Raw genomic sequence first — 18,916 nt, forward strand, 5'->3', positions numbered from 1 at the left:
CCTTCAAAGATACCCATTTTTGCTCCAAAACAACGTTCTCTCCTTCCACACATTCTTCAATGCTCCCAGAACCTTTGCTCCCTCCTCCTCCCTGTGGCTCACTTCCACTTCCATGGTTCCATTCATTGCTAACTCCACTCCCAGATATCTAAAACACATCAATTCCTTCAATTTTTCTTCATTCATACTTACATCCCAGTTAACTTGTCCTTCAATCCTACTGAACCTAATAACCTTGCTCTTATTCACATTTACTCTCAACTTGTTCCTTTCACACACTTTTCCAGACTCAGTCACCAACTTCTGTAGTTTCTCACATGAGTCAGCCACTAGAGCTGTATCATCGGCAAACAACAACTGACTCATTTTCCAGGCCCTCTCATCCCCAGTGGACTGCATACTTACCCCTCTCTCCTCTCTCCAAAACTCTTGCATTTACCTCCCTAACCACCCCATCCATAAACAAATTAAACACCCATGGGGACATGACACATCCCTGTTGTAGACTGACATTCACTGGGAACCAATCACTCTCCTCTCTTCTTACTCGTACACATGCTTTACATCCTTGGTAAAAACTTTTCACTGCTTCTAGGAACTTACCTCCTTCACCATATACTCTTAAAAATCTCCCACATAGCATCTCTAACAACCCTGTCATATGCTTTCTCCGGATGCATAAATGCTACATACAAATCCATCTGTTTTTCTAAGTATTTCTCACGTACATTCTTTAAAGCAAACACCTGATCCACACATCCTTTACCACTTCTGAAACCACACTGTTCTTCCCCAATCTGATACTCTGTACATGCCTTTACCCTCTCAATCAATATCTTACCATATAATTTTGGAGGAATACTCAACAAACTTATGCCTCTGTAGTTTGAACACTCACCTTTATCCCCTTTGCCTTTGTACAATGGCATTATGCATGCATTCCATCAATCCTCAGGCACTTCACCATGGTCCATACATACATTAAATATCCTTACCAACCAATCAACAACACATTCACCCCCTTTTTTAATATATTCTACTGAAATACCATCCAAACCTGCCACTTTGCCAGATTTCATCTTCCATAAAGCTTTCAACACCTCTTCTCTCTTAACCATGCCATTCTCCTTGACCCTCTCATCTCGCACACTACCCTGACTTAAACACCCTATATCTGCCACTCTATCACACATTCTCAACAGACCTTCAAAATACTCACTCCGTTTCTTTCTCACTTCATCACTTCATGTTGTATAATGTATACAGATGCTCTCGCCTTACGAGCATCTGTTTGTACGACCTGAAATTATTTGAATTAAAGAAGATATTTAAGTGTAATTACCCTTGTTCGAACATCCGCCAATGCTAATGGCTGCATTTGTATAATAGCGAATGTTAGATTATCCAGGCATTGTGTACATCACAGCATCTCTCTTAGTTCTCGCTCTCAGTTACCATTCAGTTAGTGCGCATTGCATTATTCAGGTGAATCTAACAAATTTTTGTCCTGGATTAAACCATTTTTATATTAAATGCCAAAGAAGATGACAAGCAAGAGAAAAAAACTCATCATATGTTGATAGATCTGGCATGGAGATGAGGTAGACGCTTGATTTGAAATTGAAAATGAAGGTAATCACCCAATATGGAGGAGGAAAAAAATTAAAGTGATTGCAAATAATCTACAGTTGTCCCATTCGACAGTCTTCTCAACTTTTAAGGACAGTGAAAAAATTTGTGAAGCAGTGAAAGGCTTGGCACATATGAAGTCTACGATAATAACAAATGACATATGCCCAGCCATGAAATAGAAAAGTGTTGTTGCTGTGGATGGAAAATCATATTCAAAAACATGTACCACTAAGCTTACTATCAATTCAGACAAAGGGTAGAATTCATTTTGAGACTTGGAAGGAGTAAGTGGGAGGGGAATACATTGAGAACTTCAAAGCAAGTCATGGTTGGTTCATTGTATTTAAAAGGAGATATAGCTTGCACAATGTTCGAGTCACAGGTGAAGCAGCAAGTGATGACAAAGGAGCTGGCGAAAAGGTAGAAAATAAACCATTTTTTTTTCTTAAACCATAGTGATTGAAAAAAAAGCCAATTCATAGAAGTAAAAAAAAAAGTCAATTCATAAAACTGGTTGAAGAAAAATGAGATGTCACGATATGACTTGCATAACAAAAAATAAAAAAATATGAACAACCTTATTCATATGTCCACCAGTGCTAATGGCTGCATGCGTACGATAGTGAATGTCAGATGAGCCTGGCATTGTGTGTATCACAGCATCTCTCAGTTCTTGCTCTCAGTTGCCATTCAGTAAGAGTGCATTATTCAAGTTAATCTAATAAATTTTCATGATGGATAAGACCATTTTTGTATTAAACCTTAAAGAAGAAGATGAGAAAGAGGAGAAACCCATCACATATTGATAGATCTGGCAAGAAGCTGATGAAGGTGCTCGATTTGGAATTGAAAATGAAGGTAATCACGCAGTGAGAAGAAACTTCATGTGATTGCACATTATCTGCAGTTGTCCAGTTTGACAGTCTCATCAGTTTAAAGGACAAAGAAAAAATACATGAAGCAGTGAAAGGTTTGGCAAATATGAAGTTACAATAATAACAAAGCAGTGACAAGGGCCCATCTATGAAATGGAAGAATTGTTGATGCTGTGGATGGAAGATTATATTCAAAAACATGCACTACTAAGCTTACTTACAATTCAGGTGAGGGGTAGAAGTCTTTTTGAGACTCTGAAGGAGCAAGCGGGAGAGGATTACATTGAGAAGTTCAAAGCAAGTCATGGTTCGTTCATTAGATTTGAAAGAAGATATAGCTTGCACATTGTTCAAGTCACAGGTGAAGCAGCAAGTTCTGCTGAAGGAGCTGCCAAAAAGTTCATTGACAGTTTGGATGAATCAATCTGTGAACTAAAGAATCTTAAATAAAAGGTAGGAAGAAATTACAAAATCATATGATGAAGCTGGTTAATAAATAACAAGATATTCATGATATAAGTTGAGTAGGATAAAGGAGTGCTGTACAGGTATATGAATTCTACATGCCATGCTGACATACGTCCGACTTACGTCCATTTCGAGATCCAGTCGGTTGGTCAGAACAGCACTAGGATGTATGGTGGGGAGCATCTATATATGTTATATATAGAGAGACCTTTTCCGTACCTTTTTGTAACTAACTTAGGTTGCTGTTACAGTCTGTGAATGGTGAGCTTAGAGCAAATTGGTCATTGATTTGGACTTAGTGGCAGTTACTAATTGTCTGAAAGCAAACCTAATAGTTACGTGAAAGGCTTTGATGATCAAAGAGTTGACCAAAATGGGTAAGTGAATGATAGCTTTCCTACCAATACTACGAAGGTAGGAATGATTCTGACCTGATATTCTGTAAGGAATATCTTGTTGCTTGTGGAACACCATGTTAATGAGAAAAGGCTCCTCAGTCTTCCAAATGTACATTTTTATTTGATAATGATGTCACACACCTATTTTTATGATATGATTACAGTAAGTCCTTGATTTGATGGACTAGTAGGGGGTAGGTGTCCATTATTGCCAAAAGTCTGTTGACTTGAATGTAACCTAAGGGCCATTTTTGAAACACAATACACAGTTTAAGTTCACTCTATCACTTGATGCCATTTTGAAATGTAAGGATTATTGCAAAATATCTGCTAAATAAAGTAATTCTGAAATAACAAAAACACCCCATATACAACCTGACCACATGATAGCTTGAGGCAGACTGAGACCCGAAACAAAGCAAGTCTACCCCACACTACAAAAAGTAAGTGCGATATGAAATGCACATGGTGCAGCATTTGAGATTGTTTTTTATTTTTTAAATTATTGATATTATATATTGGGGTAAAGCATGGAAAGTTTTGTGGGGCCTAGATGTGGAAAGGGAGCTGTGGTTTCGGTGCATTATATCATAACAGCTAGAGACTGAGTGTGAATGAATGTGGCCTTTGTGTTTTCCTAGCGCTACCTCGTGCACGTTTGGGGGGAGAAGGGTGCCATTTCTTGTTAGCGCAGTGGTGATGGGAATGGCGGAGGGCAGTAAGTATGAATATGTACATGTGTATTTATGTATTTGTCTGTGTATGTATATGTATGTATACATTGGAATATATAGGTATGTATATGTGTGTGTGTGGGTGTATATGTGAATGGGTTGGGCCATTCTTTCATATTTCCTTGTGCTACCTCGCTAATGCAGGAGACAGCGACAAAGTATTATATAAATGATTTATATACTGTATTATTATTATTTTTCCAGCCCATTAAATCTGAAATCCATTATATCGGGGTCTGTTCAAGCAAGGGTTTACTGTACTTCATAACTCCCTTGCCTAGTCACTGCATATTGTTATCTGAAGAAAGGTGTGAACCTGGAACTTATGAAGTGCCATGTGGTATATGTATAGGGGAAGACAGCACTCGGTCAGTTAGCACATAACCAATGCTTATATCATTTATCTGAATTTTTGGTAGCCAAGGTGAAGAGGGCCAGTTTTTCATATTCATGAGGCAAGTGACAGGTGTCATTGTTTTTACAGAGAGGGAGGGTGATCGAAAAAAGAAATTGTTTTAAATTCTGTTTTGTAATTTTTTCATTTAACCCTGTTATATGTTGTGCATATATTTAGTAACCTCAAAGTTCAGTATCCAAAATTCCAAACTTAATTGTATTAGCTATGACTTTTTTCAATGACACTATTACATTATCATTGCTTATCTATTATTTTACAGTTCTGCACTCTTCAGAGTGGTGGATTATGACAGAGTTAGGGGTGACAAATTTATAGCAACATGTGAAGGTTTGCGTCCATCTTGTAAAACCATGAGACCACCATCCCCTTTCAAACTTCAGCAGCTAAGGAAGCCTTTGCCAAAACTTTCGTGGGCAGATCTTGCACATTCACTTATGCTCACATATGATGCTCTCATTGAAGCTGATGGATTGGTAAGTGGTGTATATAATCACTCTTCATTGTACTGTAAAGTAAGATGTGTCAGAATTATGGCTTTATCTCTATCTAGTATGTAATTTCTCATTATCAAATTAGGTTGGTACGTGTAGAAAATTCTGTACCCTGAATATACGCACATTTGTAGTGTAAAGGATCTAGCAGCAGTGATTGAAATATTTACAACATATGCTGCATCTGGTTATAGCAGCAGTCCTTGAAATGTTTGCATTTGAAATTTTTCATTGTGGTTTGGCTGTTGTGTATAAAGCAGTTACTGATTACTTGCGCAACTTAAATACAAATGCAGGTGAGCGGGTGAGTTGTCAGTTATGATCCCAAGAAAAAGCATTAGCAAGAAATCAATGTAGAATAAAAAGATAAAGAATTGCTGGGTATTTTTCAGGATAGTGTGGATGATATTCCTGAATCTCTGGTATCATTAATTGTAACAGCATTATTTAAACAGCAACATACCATTGGGTCCTTTCGAGGCTGTAATGGTGTTGAATATCAGAGACTCACAGATTAGTGTAGCAAAAGGTAGAAGGCATGTAGATGATTCAGAGAGAATAACTTGCAAATTGTCAGTCTAAGGAGGTGCAAGTGATGCAAGTTGTGGACTTGAAGTGAAATATTTATCAAGTCTGTTCTTAAAAGTATCTATAGTACTGCTTTCAACTACTCTAATTGGCAAATCATTCCATATGTAAACAATCCTATTGATGAGAAAATACTTTGCCTCATTCAAGATAAAATATTGCCCATGAGTTTGTATTCATTATTACAAGTAAAATCATAGGAATCAAGTCTTAAGTAGCTTGATAGATCAAGATAATCAAAGCCTTTGGTAATTTTGATTTATTGTATTTGATCATCCCTTAACCTGTTCTTTTCTAAACTAAATCAATTAAAGTTGGTTAATCTGCTTTCACAGGTTAGCTTCTCACTCTGCAGATCATCTTGGTAGCTCATTGCTGTGCACTCTCCATTCTGTCTGTCTTTTTAAGTATGGTTACCAAAATTGAACATGATTTTTAAGATGGGGATGAAGTAATGAACTCTAAAGATTATTATGTTATTCATTACTGCCCTTTCCTGCCTCAGCAAAGTAACACCAGGAAACAGTCAAAGATTGGCCCATCCACTTGTATGCACATATATGTACATAAACGCCCATACATGCATATATTTATATACATATCAACATATCAGCATATCCCTGGGGATAAGGAAGAAAGAATACTTCCCACGTATTCCCTGCATGTCGTAGAAGGCGACTAAAACGGGAGGGAGCGGGGGGCTGGAAATCCTCCCCTTTGTTTTTTTTTTTGTTTTTTTTTCTAATTTTCCAAAAGAAGGAACAGAGAAGGGGGCCAGGTGAGGATATTCTCTCAAAGGCCCAGTCTGCTGTTCTTAACGCTACCTCGCTAACGCGGGAAATGGTGAATAGTTTGAAAGAAAAAAAAGATCAACATATACATATGTATGTACACATACACAGACATATTCATATTTACACACGTACTTATTCGTACTTGTTTGCCTTCATCCATTCCCAGCACTATACTGCCCCAGAGGAAACAGCAATGCTACCTCCTGCTTCAGCGAGGTAGCACCAGGAAAACAGACAAAAAGGCTGTATTCATTCACACTCAAGTCTCTAGCTGTCATGTGTATTGCACCATAACCACAGCTCCCTATCCACATCCAGGCCCCACAGACCTTTCCATGGTTTACCTCAGACGTTTCACATGCCCTGGTTCAGTCCATTGACAGCATGTCGACCCCAGCATAACATATCATTCCAATTCACTCTATTCCTTGCACGCCTCTCACACTCCTATATGTTCAGGCCCCAATCACTCAAAATCTTTTTCATTCCATCCTTCCACCTCCAATTTGGTCGTCTGCTTCTCCTTGTTCCCTCCACCTCTGACACATATATCCTCTTGGTCAATCTTTCCTCACTCATTCTCTCCATAATTCCAAACCACTTTAACACACTCTCTTCTGTTCTCTCATCTGCATTCATTTTATTTCCACACATCTCTCTTACCCTTTCATTACTTACTTGATCAAACCACCTCACACCACATGTCCTTATACATTTCATTTCCAACATATCCACCCTCCTTCATACAACCTTATCTATATCCCATGTCTCGCAACCACATTACATTGTTGGAAGTACTATTCCTTCAAACATCCATTTTTGCTCGAAGATAATTCTCTCCTTCTACACATTCTTCATCGCTCCTAGAACCTCCCCCACCGTGTGACTCACTTGTGCTTCTATGGTTCCATTCGCTGTTAATTCCACTCCAAGATATGTAAAACATTTCACTTCCTCCAATTTTTCTCCATTTGAACGTACATCCCATTTAACTTGTCCCTCAACCCTAGTCAACCTAATAACCTTGCTCTTATTCACATTTGCTCTCAACTTTCTCCCTTCACACACTTTTTCAAACTCAGTCCCCAACTTCTGCAGTTTCTCACTCAAACAAATCACCAGAGCTGTATTATTGGCAAAAAACAACTAACTAACTTCCCGGGCCCTCTCATCCCCAACAGACTGCTTATTTGCCCCTCTCTCCAAAACTCTTGAACTTACCTCCCAAACCACCCCATCAACAGACAAATTAAACAACCATGGGGATATGACATACCCCTGCCGTAAACCGACCTTCACTGGGAACCAGCTACTCTCCTCTCTTCCTACTTGTACACATGCCTTATTTTTTTTTTTTTTTTTTTCATACTATTCGCCATTTCCCGCGTTTGCGAGGTAGCGCTAAGAACAGAGGACTGGGCCTTAGAGGGAAAATCCTCACCTGGCCCCCTTCTCTGTTCCTTCTTTTGGAAAATCAAAAAAAAAAAACGAGAGGGGAGGATTTCCAGCCACCCGCTCCCTCCCCTTTTAGTCGCCTTCTACGACACGCAGGGAATACGTGGGAAGTATTCTTTCTCCCCTATCCCCAGGGATATATATTTTTTTTTTTTTTTTTTTTTTTTTTATACTTTGTCGCTGTCTCCCGCGTTTGCGAGGTAGCGCAAGGAAACAGACGAAAGAAATGGCCCAACCCCCCCCCCCCCCATACACATGTACATACACACGTCCACACACGCAAATATACATACCTACACAGCTTTCCATGGTTTACCCCAGACGCTTCACATGCCTTGATTCAATCCACTGACAGCACGTCAACCCCTGTATACCACATGGCTCCAATTCACTCTATTCCTTGCCCTCCTTTCACCCTCCTGCATGTTCAGGCCCCGATCACACAAAATCTTTTTCACTCCATCTTTCCACCTCCAATTTGGTCTCCCTCTTCTCCTCGTTCCCTCCACCTCCGACACATATATCCTCTTGGTCAATCTTTCCTCACTCATTCTCTCCATGTGCCCAAACCATTTCAAAACACCCTCTTCTGCTCTCTCAACCACGCTCTTTTTATTTCCACACATCTCTCTTACCCTTACGTTACTTACTCGATCAAACCACCTCACACCACACATTGTCCTCAAACATCTCATTTCCAGCACATCCATCCTCCTGCGCACATCTCTATCCATAGCCCACGCCTCGCAACCATACAACATTGTTGGAACCACTATTCCTTCAAACATACCCATTTTTGCTTCTAGTGGCTTACCTCCCACACCATATACTCTTAAAACCCTCCACAAAGCCTCTCTATAAACCCTATCATATGCTTTCTCCAGACCCATAATTGCTATGTACAAATCTATCTGTTTTTCTAAGTATTTCTCATACACATTCTTTAAAGCAAACACCTGATCCTTACATCCTCTACCACTTCTGAAACCACACTGTTCCTCCTTAATCTGACACTGTACATACCTTCTCCCTCTCAATCAATACCCTTCCATATAATTTCCCGGCAATACTCAACAAACTTATGGCTCTGTACTTAGAACACTCACCTTTATCCCCCTTGCCTTTGTACAGTGGCACTATGCATGCATTCTGCCAATCCTCAGGAACATCACCTTGATCCATACATACATTGAATATCCTTACCAATCAGTCAACAACACAGCCACCCCCTTTTTTGATAAATTCTACTGCAGTACCATCGAAACCTGCCGCCTTGCCAAATTTCATTTTCAATAAAGCTTGCAGTACCTCTTTTCTCTTAACCAAACCATTCTCCCTGACCCTCTCACTTCGTACACCACCCCGACCAAAACACCCAACATCTGCCACTTTGTCATCAAACACATTCATCAAACCTTCAAAATGCTCCATCTCTTTCCCATTTCATCACTAGCTGTTATTACTTCCCCCGTAGTTCCCATCACCGGTGTTCCCATTTGTTCTCTTGTCTTATGCACCTTATTTCCCTCCTTTAAGTCTGTTGGGGATGAGAGAGCTTGGGAAGTGAGTCAGTTGTTGTTCGCTGATGATACAGCGCTGGTGGCTGATTCATGTGAGAAACTGCAGAAGCTGGTGACTGAGTTTGGTAAAGTGTGTGAAAGAAGAAAGTTAAGAGTAAATGTGAATAAGAGCAAGGTTATTAGGTACAGTAGGGTTGAGGGTCAAGTCAATTGGGAGGTGAGTTTGAATGGAGAAAAACTGGAGGAAGTGAAGTGTTTTAGATATCTGGGAGTGGATCTGGCAGCGGATGGAACCATGGAAGTGGAAGTGGATCATAGGGTGGGGGAGGGGGCGAAAATTCTGGGGGCCTTGAAGAATGTGTGGAAGTCGAGAACATTATCTCGGAAAGCAAAAATGGGTATGTTTGAAGGAATAGTGGTTCCAACAATGTTGTATGGTTGCGAGGCGTGGGCTATGGATAGAGTTGTGCGCAGGAGGATGGATGTGCTGGAAATGAGATGTTTGAGGACAATGTGTGGTGTGAGGTGGTTTGATCGAGTAAGTAACGTAAGGGTAAGAGAGATGTGTGGAAATAAAAAGAGCGTGGTTGAGAGAGCAGAAGAGGGTGTTTTGAAATGGTTTGGGCACATGGAGAGAATGAGTGAGGAAAGATTGACCAAGAGGATATATGTATCGGAGGTGGAGGGAACGAGGAGAAGAGGGAGATCAAATTGGAGGTGGAAAGATGGAGTGAAAAAGATTTTGTGTGATCGGGGCCTGAACATGCAATGGAGGGTGAAAGGAGGGCAAGGAATAGAGTGAATTGGAGCGATGTGGTATACCGGGGTTGACGTGCTGTCAGTGGGTTGAATCGGGGCATGTGAAGCGTCTGGGGTAAACCATGGAAAGCTGTGTAGGTATGTATATTTTGCGTGTGTGGACGTATGTAATACATGTGTATGGGGGTGGGTTGGGCCATTTCTTTCGTCTGTTTCCTTGCGCTACCTCGCAAACGCGGGAGACAGCGACAAAGCAAAAAAAAAAAAAAAAAAAATTTTTTTATTTATTTTGCTTTGTCGCTGTCTCCCGCGTTTGTGAGGTAGCGCAAGGAAACAGAAGAAAGAAATGGCCCAACCCACCCCCATACACATGTATATACATACACGTCCACACACGCAAATATACATACCTATACATCTCAATGTACACATATATATACACACACAGACACATACATATATACCCATGCACACAATTCACACTGTCTGCCTTTATTCATTCCCATCGCCACCTCGCCACACATGGAATACCATCCCCCTCCCCCCTCATGTGTGCGAGGTAGCACTAGGAAAAGACAACAAAGGCCCCATTCGTTCACACTCAGTCTCTAGCTGTCATGCAATAATGCCCGAAACCACAGCTCCCTTTCCACATCCAGACCCCACACAACTTTCCATGGTTTATTCCAGACTCTTCACATGCCCTGATTCAATCCACTGACAGCACGTCAACCCCGGTATACCACATCGATCCAATTCACTCTATTCCTTGCCCGCCTTTCACCCTCCTGCATGTTCAGGCCCCGATCACACAAAATCTTTTTCACTCCATCTTTCCACCTCCAATTTGGTCTCCCTCTTCTCCTCGTTCCCTCCACCTCCGATACATATATCCTCTTGGTCAATCTTTCCTCACTCATTCTCTCCATGTGCCCAAACCATTTCAAAACACCCTCTTCTGCTCTCTCAACCAGGCTCTTTTTATTTCCACACATCTCTCTTACCCTTACATTACTTACTCGATCAAACCACCTCACACTACACATTGTCCTCAAACATCTCATTTCCAGCACATCCACCCTCCTGCGAACAACTCTATCCATAGCCCACGCCTCGCAACCATACAACATTGTTGGAACCACTATTCCTTCAAACATACCCGTTTTTGCTTTCCGAGATAATGTTCTCGACTTCCACACATTCTTCAAGGCTCCCAGGACTTTCGCCCCCTCCCCCACCCTATGATTCACTTCCGCATCCATGGTTCCATCCGCTGCCAGATCCACTCCCAGATATCTAACACACTTTACTTCCTCCAGTTTTTCTCCATTCAAACTTACCTCCCAATTGACTTGACCCTCAACCCTACTGTACCTAATAACCTTGCTCTTATTCACATTTACTCTTAACTTTCTTCTTTCACACACTTTACCAAACTCAGTCACCAGCTTCTGCAGTTTCTCACATGAATCAGCCACCAGCTCCGTATCATCAGCGAACAACAACTGACTCACTTCCCAAGCTCTCTCATCCCCAACAGACTTCATACTTGCCCCTCTTTCCAAAACTCTTGCATTCACCTCCCTAACAACCCCATCCATAAACAAATTAAACAACCATGGAGACATCACACACCCCTGCCGCAAACCTACATTCACTGAGAACCAATCACTTTCCTCTCTTCCTACACGTACACATGCCTTACATCCTCGATAAAAACTTTTCACTGCTTCTAACAACTTGCCTCCCACACCATATATTCTTAATACCTTCCACAGAGCATCTCTACCAACTCTATCATATACCTTCTCCAGATCCATAAATGCTACATACAAATCCATTTGCTTTTCTAAGTATTTCTCACATACATTCTTCAAAGCAAACACCTGATCCACACATCCTCTACCACTTCTGAAACCACACTGCTCTTCCCCAATCTCATGCTCTGTACATGCCTTCACCCTCTCAATCAATACCCTCCCATATAATTTACCAGGAATACTCAACAAACTTATACCACTGTAATTTGAGCACTCACTCTTATCCCCTTTGCCTTTGTACAATGGCACTATGCACGCATTCCGCCAATCCTCAGGCACCTCACCATGAGTCATACATACATTAAATAACCTTACCAACCAGTCAACAATACAGTCACCCCCTTTTTTGGTAGATTCCACTGCAATACCATCCAAACCTGCTGCCTTGCTGGCTTTCATCTTCCGCAAAGCTTTTACTACCTCTTCTCTGTTTACCAAATCATTTTCCCTAACCCTCTTACTTTGCACACCACCTCGACCAAAACACCCTATATCTGCCACTCTATCATCAAACACATTCAACAAACCTTCAAAATACTCACTCCATCTCCTTCTCACATCACCACTACTTGTTATCACTTCCCCATTAGCGCCCTTCACTGGAGTTCCCATTTGCTCCCTTGTCTTACGCACTTTATTTACCTCCTTCCAGAACATCTTTTTATTCTCCCTAAAATTTAATGATACTCTCTCACCCCAACTCTCATTTGCCCTCTTTTTCACCTCTTGCACCTTTCTCTTGACCTCCTGTCTCTTTCTTTTATACATCTCCCACTCAATTGCATTTTTTCCCTGCAAAAATCGTCCAAATGCCTCTCTCTTCTCTTTCAGTAATAATCTTACTTCTTCATCCCACCACTCACTACCCTTTCTAATCAACCCACCTCCCACGCTTCTCATGCCACAAGCATCTTTTGTGCACTCCATCACTGATTCCCTAAATACTTCCCATTCCTCCCCCACTCCCCTTACTGCCATTGTTCTCACCTTTTTCCATTCTGTACTCAGTCTCTCCTGGTACTTCCTCACACAAGTCTCCTTCCCAAGCTCACTTACTCTCACCACCCTCTTCACCCCAACATTCGCTCTTCTTTTCTGAAAACCCATACAAATCTTCACCTTAGCCTCCACAAGATAATGATCAGACATCCCTCCAGTTGCACCTCTCAGCACATTAACATCCAAAAGTCTCTCTTTCGCGCGCCTGTCAATTAACACGTAATCCAATAACGCTCTCTGGCCATCTCTCCTACTTACATACGTATACTTCACTCCAACTCTCATTTGCCCTCTTTTTCATCCCTTGCACCCTCTTCTTGACCTGCTGCTTTCTTTTATACATCTCCCAGTTATTTGCACTCCTTTCTTGTAAGTATTGTCCAAATGCCTCTCTTTTCTCTTTCACAAGCAACTTTACTTTTTCATCCAATTACTCACCACCCTTTCTAATCTTTTCACCTCCCACCTTTCTCATGCCGCATGCATCTTTTGCACATGCCATCACTGCTTCCCTAAATACATCCCATTCCTCACCCATTTCCTTTCACATCATTTGCTCTCACCTTTTGCCATTCTACACATGATCTCTCCTAGTACTTCCCTACACAATTGTCTTTTCCAAGCTCACTCACTCTCACCACTTTCTTCTCCCAACATTCTCTCTTTGTTTTTGAAGACCTTTACATATCGTCACCCATGCCAATAATCCCCTTTGACTGTCTCTCCTACTCCCATATATATACTTATATATGTCTTTCTTTTTAAACCAGATATTCCCACTCACCAGTCTTTTTTCAGTACACAAATCCATAAACTCTTCACTGTTTCCATTCACAACGCTGAGTACCCCATTTACACCAGCTATACCCTCAGCTGCCACATTAGTCACCTTTGCATTTAAATCACCCATCTCTAATACCCGGTCTCGTGCACCAAAGCTACCAACACACTCACTCAGTGTTCCCAAAACACTTGTCTCTCATGATCATTCTTTTCATGACCAGGTGCATAAGCACCAATAATCACCCACTTCTCTCCATTCACTTTCAGTTTTACCCACATCAATCTAGAATTTACTTTCTTACACTCTATCGCACACTCCCACAACTCTTGCTTCAGGAGTAATGCTACTCCTTCCTTAGCTCTTGTCCTCTCAACCACCCCTGACTTTACTTCCAAGACTTTTCCAAACCTTTCTTCCCATTTACCCTTGAACTTTGTTTCACTCAGAGCTAGAACATCCAGGTTTCTTTTCTCAAACATGCCACCTATCTTTTCTTTCTTCTCATCTTGGTTACATCCCCACACATCTTGAGTCTTTGAGGATGAGCACTCCCTTCTTGACTCCTTCTTCTGTTTCCCCTTTTAGAAAATGAAATACAAGGGGGGGAAGGGTTTCCACCCCCCTGCTCCCTCCCCTTTTAGTCGCCTTCTACAACATGGGGAATATGTGGGAAGTATTATTTCTCCCCTATCCCCAGGGATAATACTCCAAGCGTCAACATAAGATATTTGTAGGTGAGGTTGAGACATATTTTAAAGGGTGGCTATGAAGGGGGATTCGTCTGCTCCACTTAGGCTGTTTTTTTACCAAAACGCACATGTAGGCTCACTATGTAGCCTACCAAATGTGTAGTGCCTTCTTCATTCAGGTGCAGTCCATGCTTCATGAACATATCAGACTGCATGAAGAAATGCTGTCACAAGTTTATGAACTCAGCTAATTCCTGGAAACAGAGTTTCACTAATCGGTTATTATACTGAACTCTTTACTTAAGAAGGCTTGTTGGTGTTGATCCTGGGATGAACTGCTGAAATCACAATATTATTATTCATATCTCAGAAATGTCAAGTAAGCCAGCTATATTTCACCAGCAGCTCCTCCAGTCTCTCCTCCAGTACATCATATGTACCTACAGAACAAATCACAAGTGTGTTATCATTGGTGCATTCACAAACCTCTACAGCATTGGCAACATCATGTATCTTGGCACCTGGTAAACAAAAATGTTTCAGTCGTGGAGAGTTTCTGGGACAACAGTTCTCTAGGTGTCCTTGGATCATAGAGTCATCAGTGAGCCTTATTTTGTGTTTGCTGTCCTTGACATCATGTAAGGATGAAGCCAATTTTTTTTTTATTATTGGCATCAGAGGTAGGTGTTAATGTGATTTTGCATCTTTTTGCACTACTTGGAAGGGTCAGCTTCCCTTGGGGAGAGAAGAAGGATTACTTTGGAGTGTCTCAACACCCACAGTGCTGCTTCCCAATATTGATAGCTTACTCTCTGATTCTCTCAGCAAGCTGGATTTGACAGTACCCTGCAGGACATCAACCCCTCTATGTTAAAAGTTGATTTATCAGTAGCTACAGTCATTTTTTCCTTCAGGGTCAGTCTGTCCATGAAAAATCTGGAGATCAAAGGCATCACAAGATTACTGTAAAACTTGAGGCCAAACTTCCCACCACACACAGAGCACTCTTGACCAGCTAGCATGCTGAAATACAAAACAAATTTTGTTGCCAGAAATAAGGCATAGTAAAAGACCTGAAAAATGGTACCAAAGCTTTGACTTTATGAGCATTGACCAAGTTCCTTACACTACTGGGATCTGGGTTTCCTCTTTGTTGCCATGTTTCCCCAGATTAGGTGACTTGAACATGTATATTTCCTTTTTTTCTCACAATATGTAGTGCTTTTCAGGCTCCAAGGTATGAAAAAAAGCTGTTGACTAAAAAAAAGATTTAGAAGAAGGACAATAGTTCTGTCTCAAAATGTGAAGTGATAACACTCTGGAAAAAGAAAAAAATCGAAGAAAAGGCACTCTTTTGTATGTTAGGCTTACAAGAGTTTCACGTTTCCCAGATCTGCACATTGTTTCCCAAGTACACACATAGGAGTATTTTTCTTTCCTTTACCTCACAGTTTATTGCATTTTCCAGTTCTACAATATGATACACAACTAGCTATACACTCAAAAGCACACAAAAAAGTTCTATTTGAAAAGATGCAATGATAGAACACTGAAAAATTGCAACAAAAAGGATATTAGATCTGTCATGGTGAATTTTGCAGCAAAGAGCACCGAGGCACTTCTGACTGCTAAGTCAAAATTTATACCATCTCACAGAACAAAACATAATTTTTTTCACTTGTGTTCACCATTTCCCATGTTAGTGATGTAGTGCTAGAAACAGACGAAAAGGTGGCAATCGTAAGTAATGCGCAAAAACTGGAGCCCCTTACCCACAGTCAGGCCCCACAGGCCTTTATGTTGTTTTCCTTATCCACTTCATGTGCCCTGGTCCAGCCCATTGATGGCATGTTATCCCATGTTAACCATATCCACCCCTTGAACCATCCTTACTGCATGTTGAGGTCACAAGCCTTCAAAGCATCTTTCTACCTTCTTGGTTTCCCCCTTTTCTTTGGTTCTTCAACTTCTGACTTATACCCTCTTAGTCATCCTTTCCTCACTTATCCTCTCTTAATGTCCAAACCATTTCAGCACACCATTTTCAGTTTTCACACACAATCCTCTGTACACTGCATCTCTTTCTTGTTTTCCTTAACCAGTTCATGTGCCCTGATTCAGCCCATTGACAGCATGTTATTCCTTACATACCATATCCCTCCAGTTGCTTTATCCCTGCATTCCTTGAACCCTCCTTACTGCATGTTCAGGCCACAAGCCTTCAAAGCATCTTTCACTCCATTTTTCTACCTTCTGCTTGGTTCCCCCTTTTCTTTGGTCCTTCAGCTTCTGACATGCATACCCTCTTTGTCATTCTTTTCTCAGTTATCCTCTCCAGTTGTCCAGATCATTTCAGCACACCATCTTCAGCTCTCATGCACACTCCTGCTAATGCATCTCTCTCTTACTCTTTCATTTCTTATTCAGTTAACCCTCACACCACATATTTTCCTCATTTCCAGTGCATTCACCCTGTCCTGAACATTTAAGTCTAAGGCCAGTGCTTCACATCCATACAGCATTGAAAGGACTACTATACCATCAGATATATCCATGTCTGCCCTTTAAGACAGAGACCTTTCTTTTCATATATACTTCAGTGTGCCCAAAATCATTGCCATCTTACTCACCCAGTGGCTCATTCAGCCCTCATGGTTCCATTCCCTGCCATTTCCACTCCCTGGTGTATAAAACACTCCACTTTTAAGTTCTCTACATTCATCCTTATAATCCAAATAACCTGTCTCTTTTCACTTCTTAACTAATACCCTTACTTATTTTTTTTCCACATATTTGCCATTTCCCACATTAGTGAGGTAGTTTTAAGAACAGAGGACTGAGCCTTAGAGGGAATAGCCTCACTTGGCCCCTTCTCTGTTTCTTCTTTTGGAAAATTAAAAAAAAATGAGAGGGGAGGATTTCCGGCCCCCTGCTCCCTCCCTTTTAGTCGCCTTTTACAACACGCAGGGAATACGTGGGAAGTATTCTTTCTCCCCTATCCCCAGGGATAACCCTTACTTTTATAAATTACCATGATTCCTCACAACCAGATACACTAAATAACTTATATCTGTAGTGCCATTGCTTATCTTTGCCCATCTTACCTTTATACAGTAGGACTGCATAGGCATTCTGCCTCAGGCACCTCACCATGATTCATACATACTTTGAAAATCCAAAATTACTAGTCAGCAACAATCACCCCCCCCTTTCTTATTGATAGATTCAGCAGCAGTACCATCCACCTTGCCATGTTTTATCTTTTGTTAGGCTTTTCTCTCTTCAGCAAACCACTCCATGAGTCTTTCACCTCACATACCACCTAGACCCAAACACCCTATCACCAAATCTCCTATGGTAGGGGGGCATACACCTTATCATTGAAGACATTCAGTAGTCCATCAAAATACTCACTTCATCACTACCTGTTACTGCTTCCCCTCTCTACACGTAAATTTATGTTTCTGTTTGTTCTGTTCCTTTTTGTACTTTATTATTAACTTCCTGCCAAAATATCTTATTTTAACTAATTGCTCACTCCAACTGTCATTTGCCCTCTTAATCAACCGCTGCACTTTCCTATTGACCTGGATAGATGCTCCTTAATTTTTGTAAGATAATGTTTTTTTCTCGATTTTTTCTATATAAATCTAAATACTTAACACACTTTATGGTTTTCTTTTCAGTTTTGATGTTACATGTCCCATATATATATATCATTTACACATTTTTTATTTATTTTTTATTTTTTTTATTTATTTGTTTTTTGCTTTGTCGCTGTCTCCTGCGTTTGTGAGGTAGCGCAAGGAAACAGACAAAAGAAATGGCCCAACCCATCCCCATACACATGTATATACATACATCCACACACGCAAATATACATACCTACACAGCTTTCCATGGTTCACCCCAGACGCTTCACATGCCCTGATTCAATCCACTGACAGCACATCAACCCCGGTATACCACATCGATCCAATTCACTCTATTCCTTGCCCTCCTTTCACCCTCCTGCATGTTCAGGCCCTGATCACACAAAATCTTTTTCACTCCATCCTTCCACCTCCAATTTGGTCTCCCTCTTCTCCTCGTTCCCTCCACCTCCGACACATATATCCTCTTGGTCAATCTTTCCTCACTCATTCTCTCCATGTGCCCAAACCATTTCAAAACACCCTCTTCTGCTCTCTCAACCACACTCTTTTTATTTCCACACATCTCTCTTACCCTTACGTTACTTACTCGATCAAACCACCTCACACCACACATTGTCCTCAAACATCTCATTTCCAGCACATCCATCCTCCTGCGCACAACTCTATCCATAGCCCACGCCTCGCAACCATACAACATTGTTGGAACCACTATTCCTTCAAACATACCCATTTTTGCTTTCTGAGATAATGTTCTCGACTTCCACACATTCTTCAAGGCTCCCAGGATTTTCGCCCCCTCCCCCGCCCTATGATCCACTTCCGCTTCCATGGTTCCA

General features: G+C 41.0%; 1 protein-coding gene across 4 annotated transcripts in view; it reads left to right on the top strand.

Annotated features, from left to right (window-relative positions):
• The window catches only part of LOC139750902 (uncharacterized), a 465,731-nt gene that overhangs the window by 151,387 nt on the left and 295,428 nt on the right, over positions 1 to 18,916 (top strand). For all 4 annotated transcript variants that reach the window (XM_071665783.1, XM_071665785.1, XM_071665781.1 and 1 more), the window contains exon 6: positions 4,785 to 4,998. In XM_071665783.1, coding sequence (XP_071521884.1) covers positions 4,785 to 4,998 — 214 coding nt within the window. The remainder of the gene's footprint in view (positions 1 to 4,784; positions 4,999 to 18,916) is intronic.

The sequence above is a fragment of the Panulirus ornatus genome, chromosome 10 (genome assembly GCF_036320965.1).
Source record: "Panulirus ornatus isolate Po-2019 chromosome 10, ASM3632096v1, whole genome shotgun sequence".
In the NCBI taxonomy this organism is placed as follows: domain Eukaryota; kingdom Metazoa; phylum Arthropoda; class Malacostraca; order Decapoda; family Palinuridae; genus Panulirus; species Panulirus ornatus.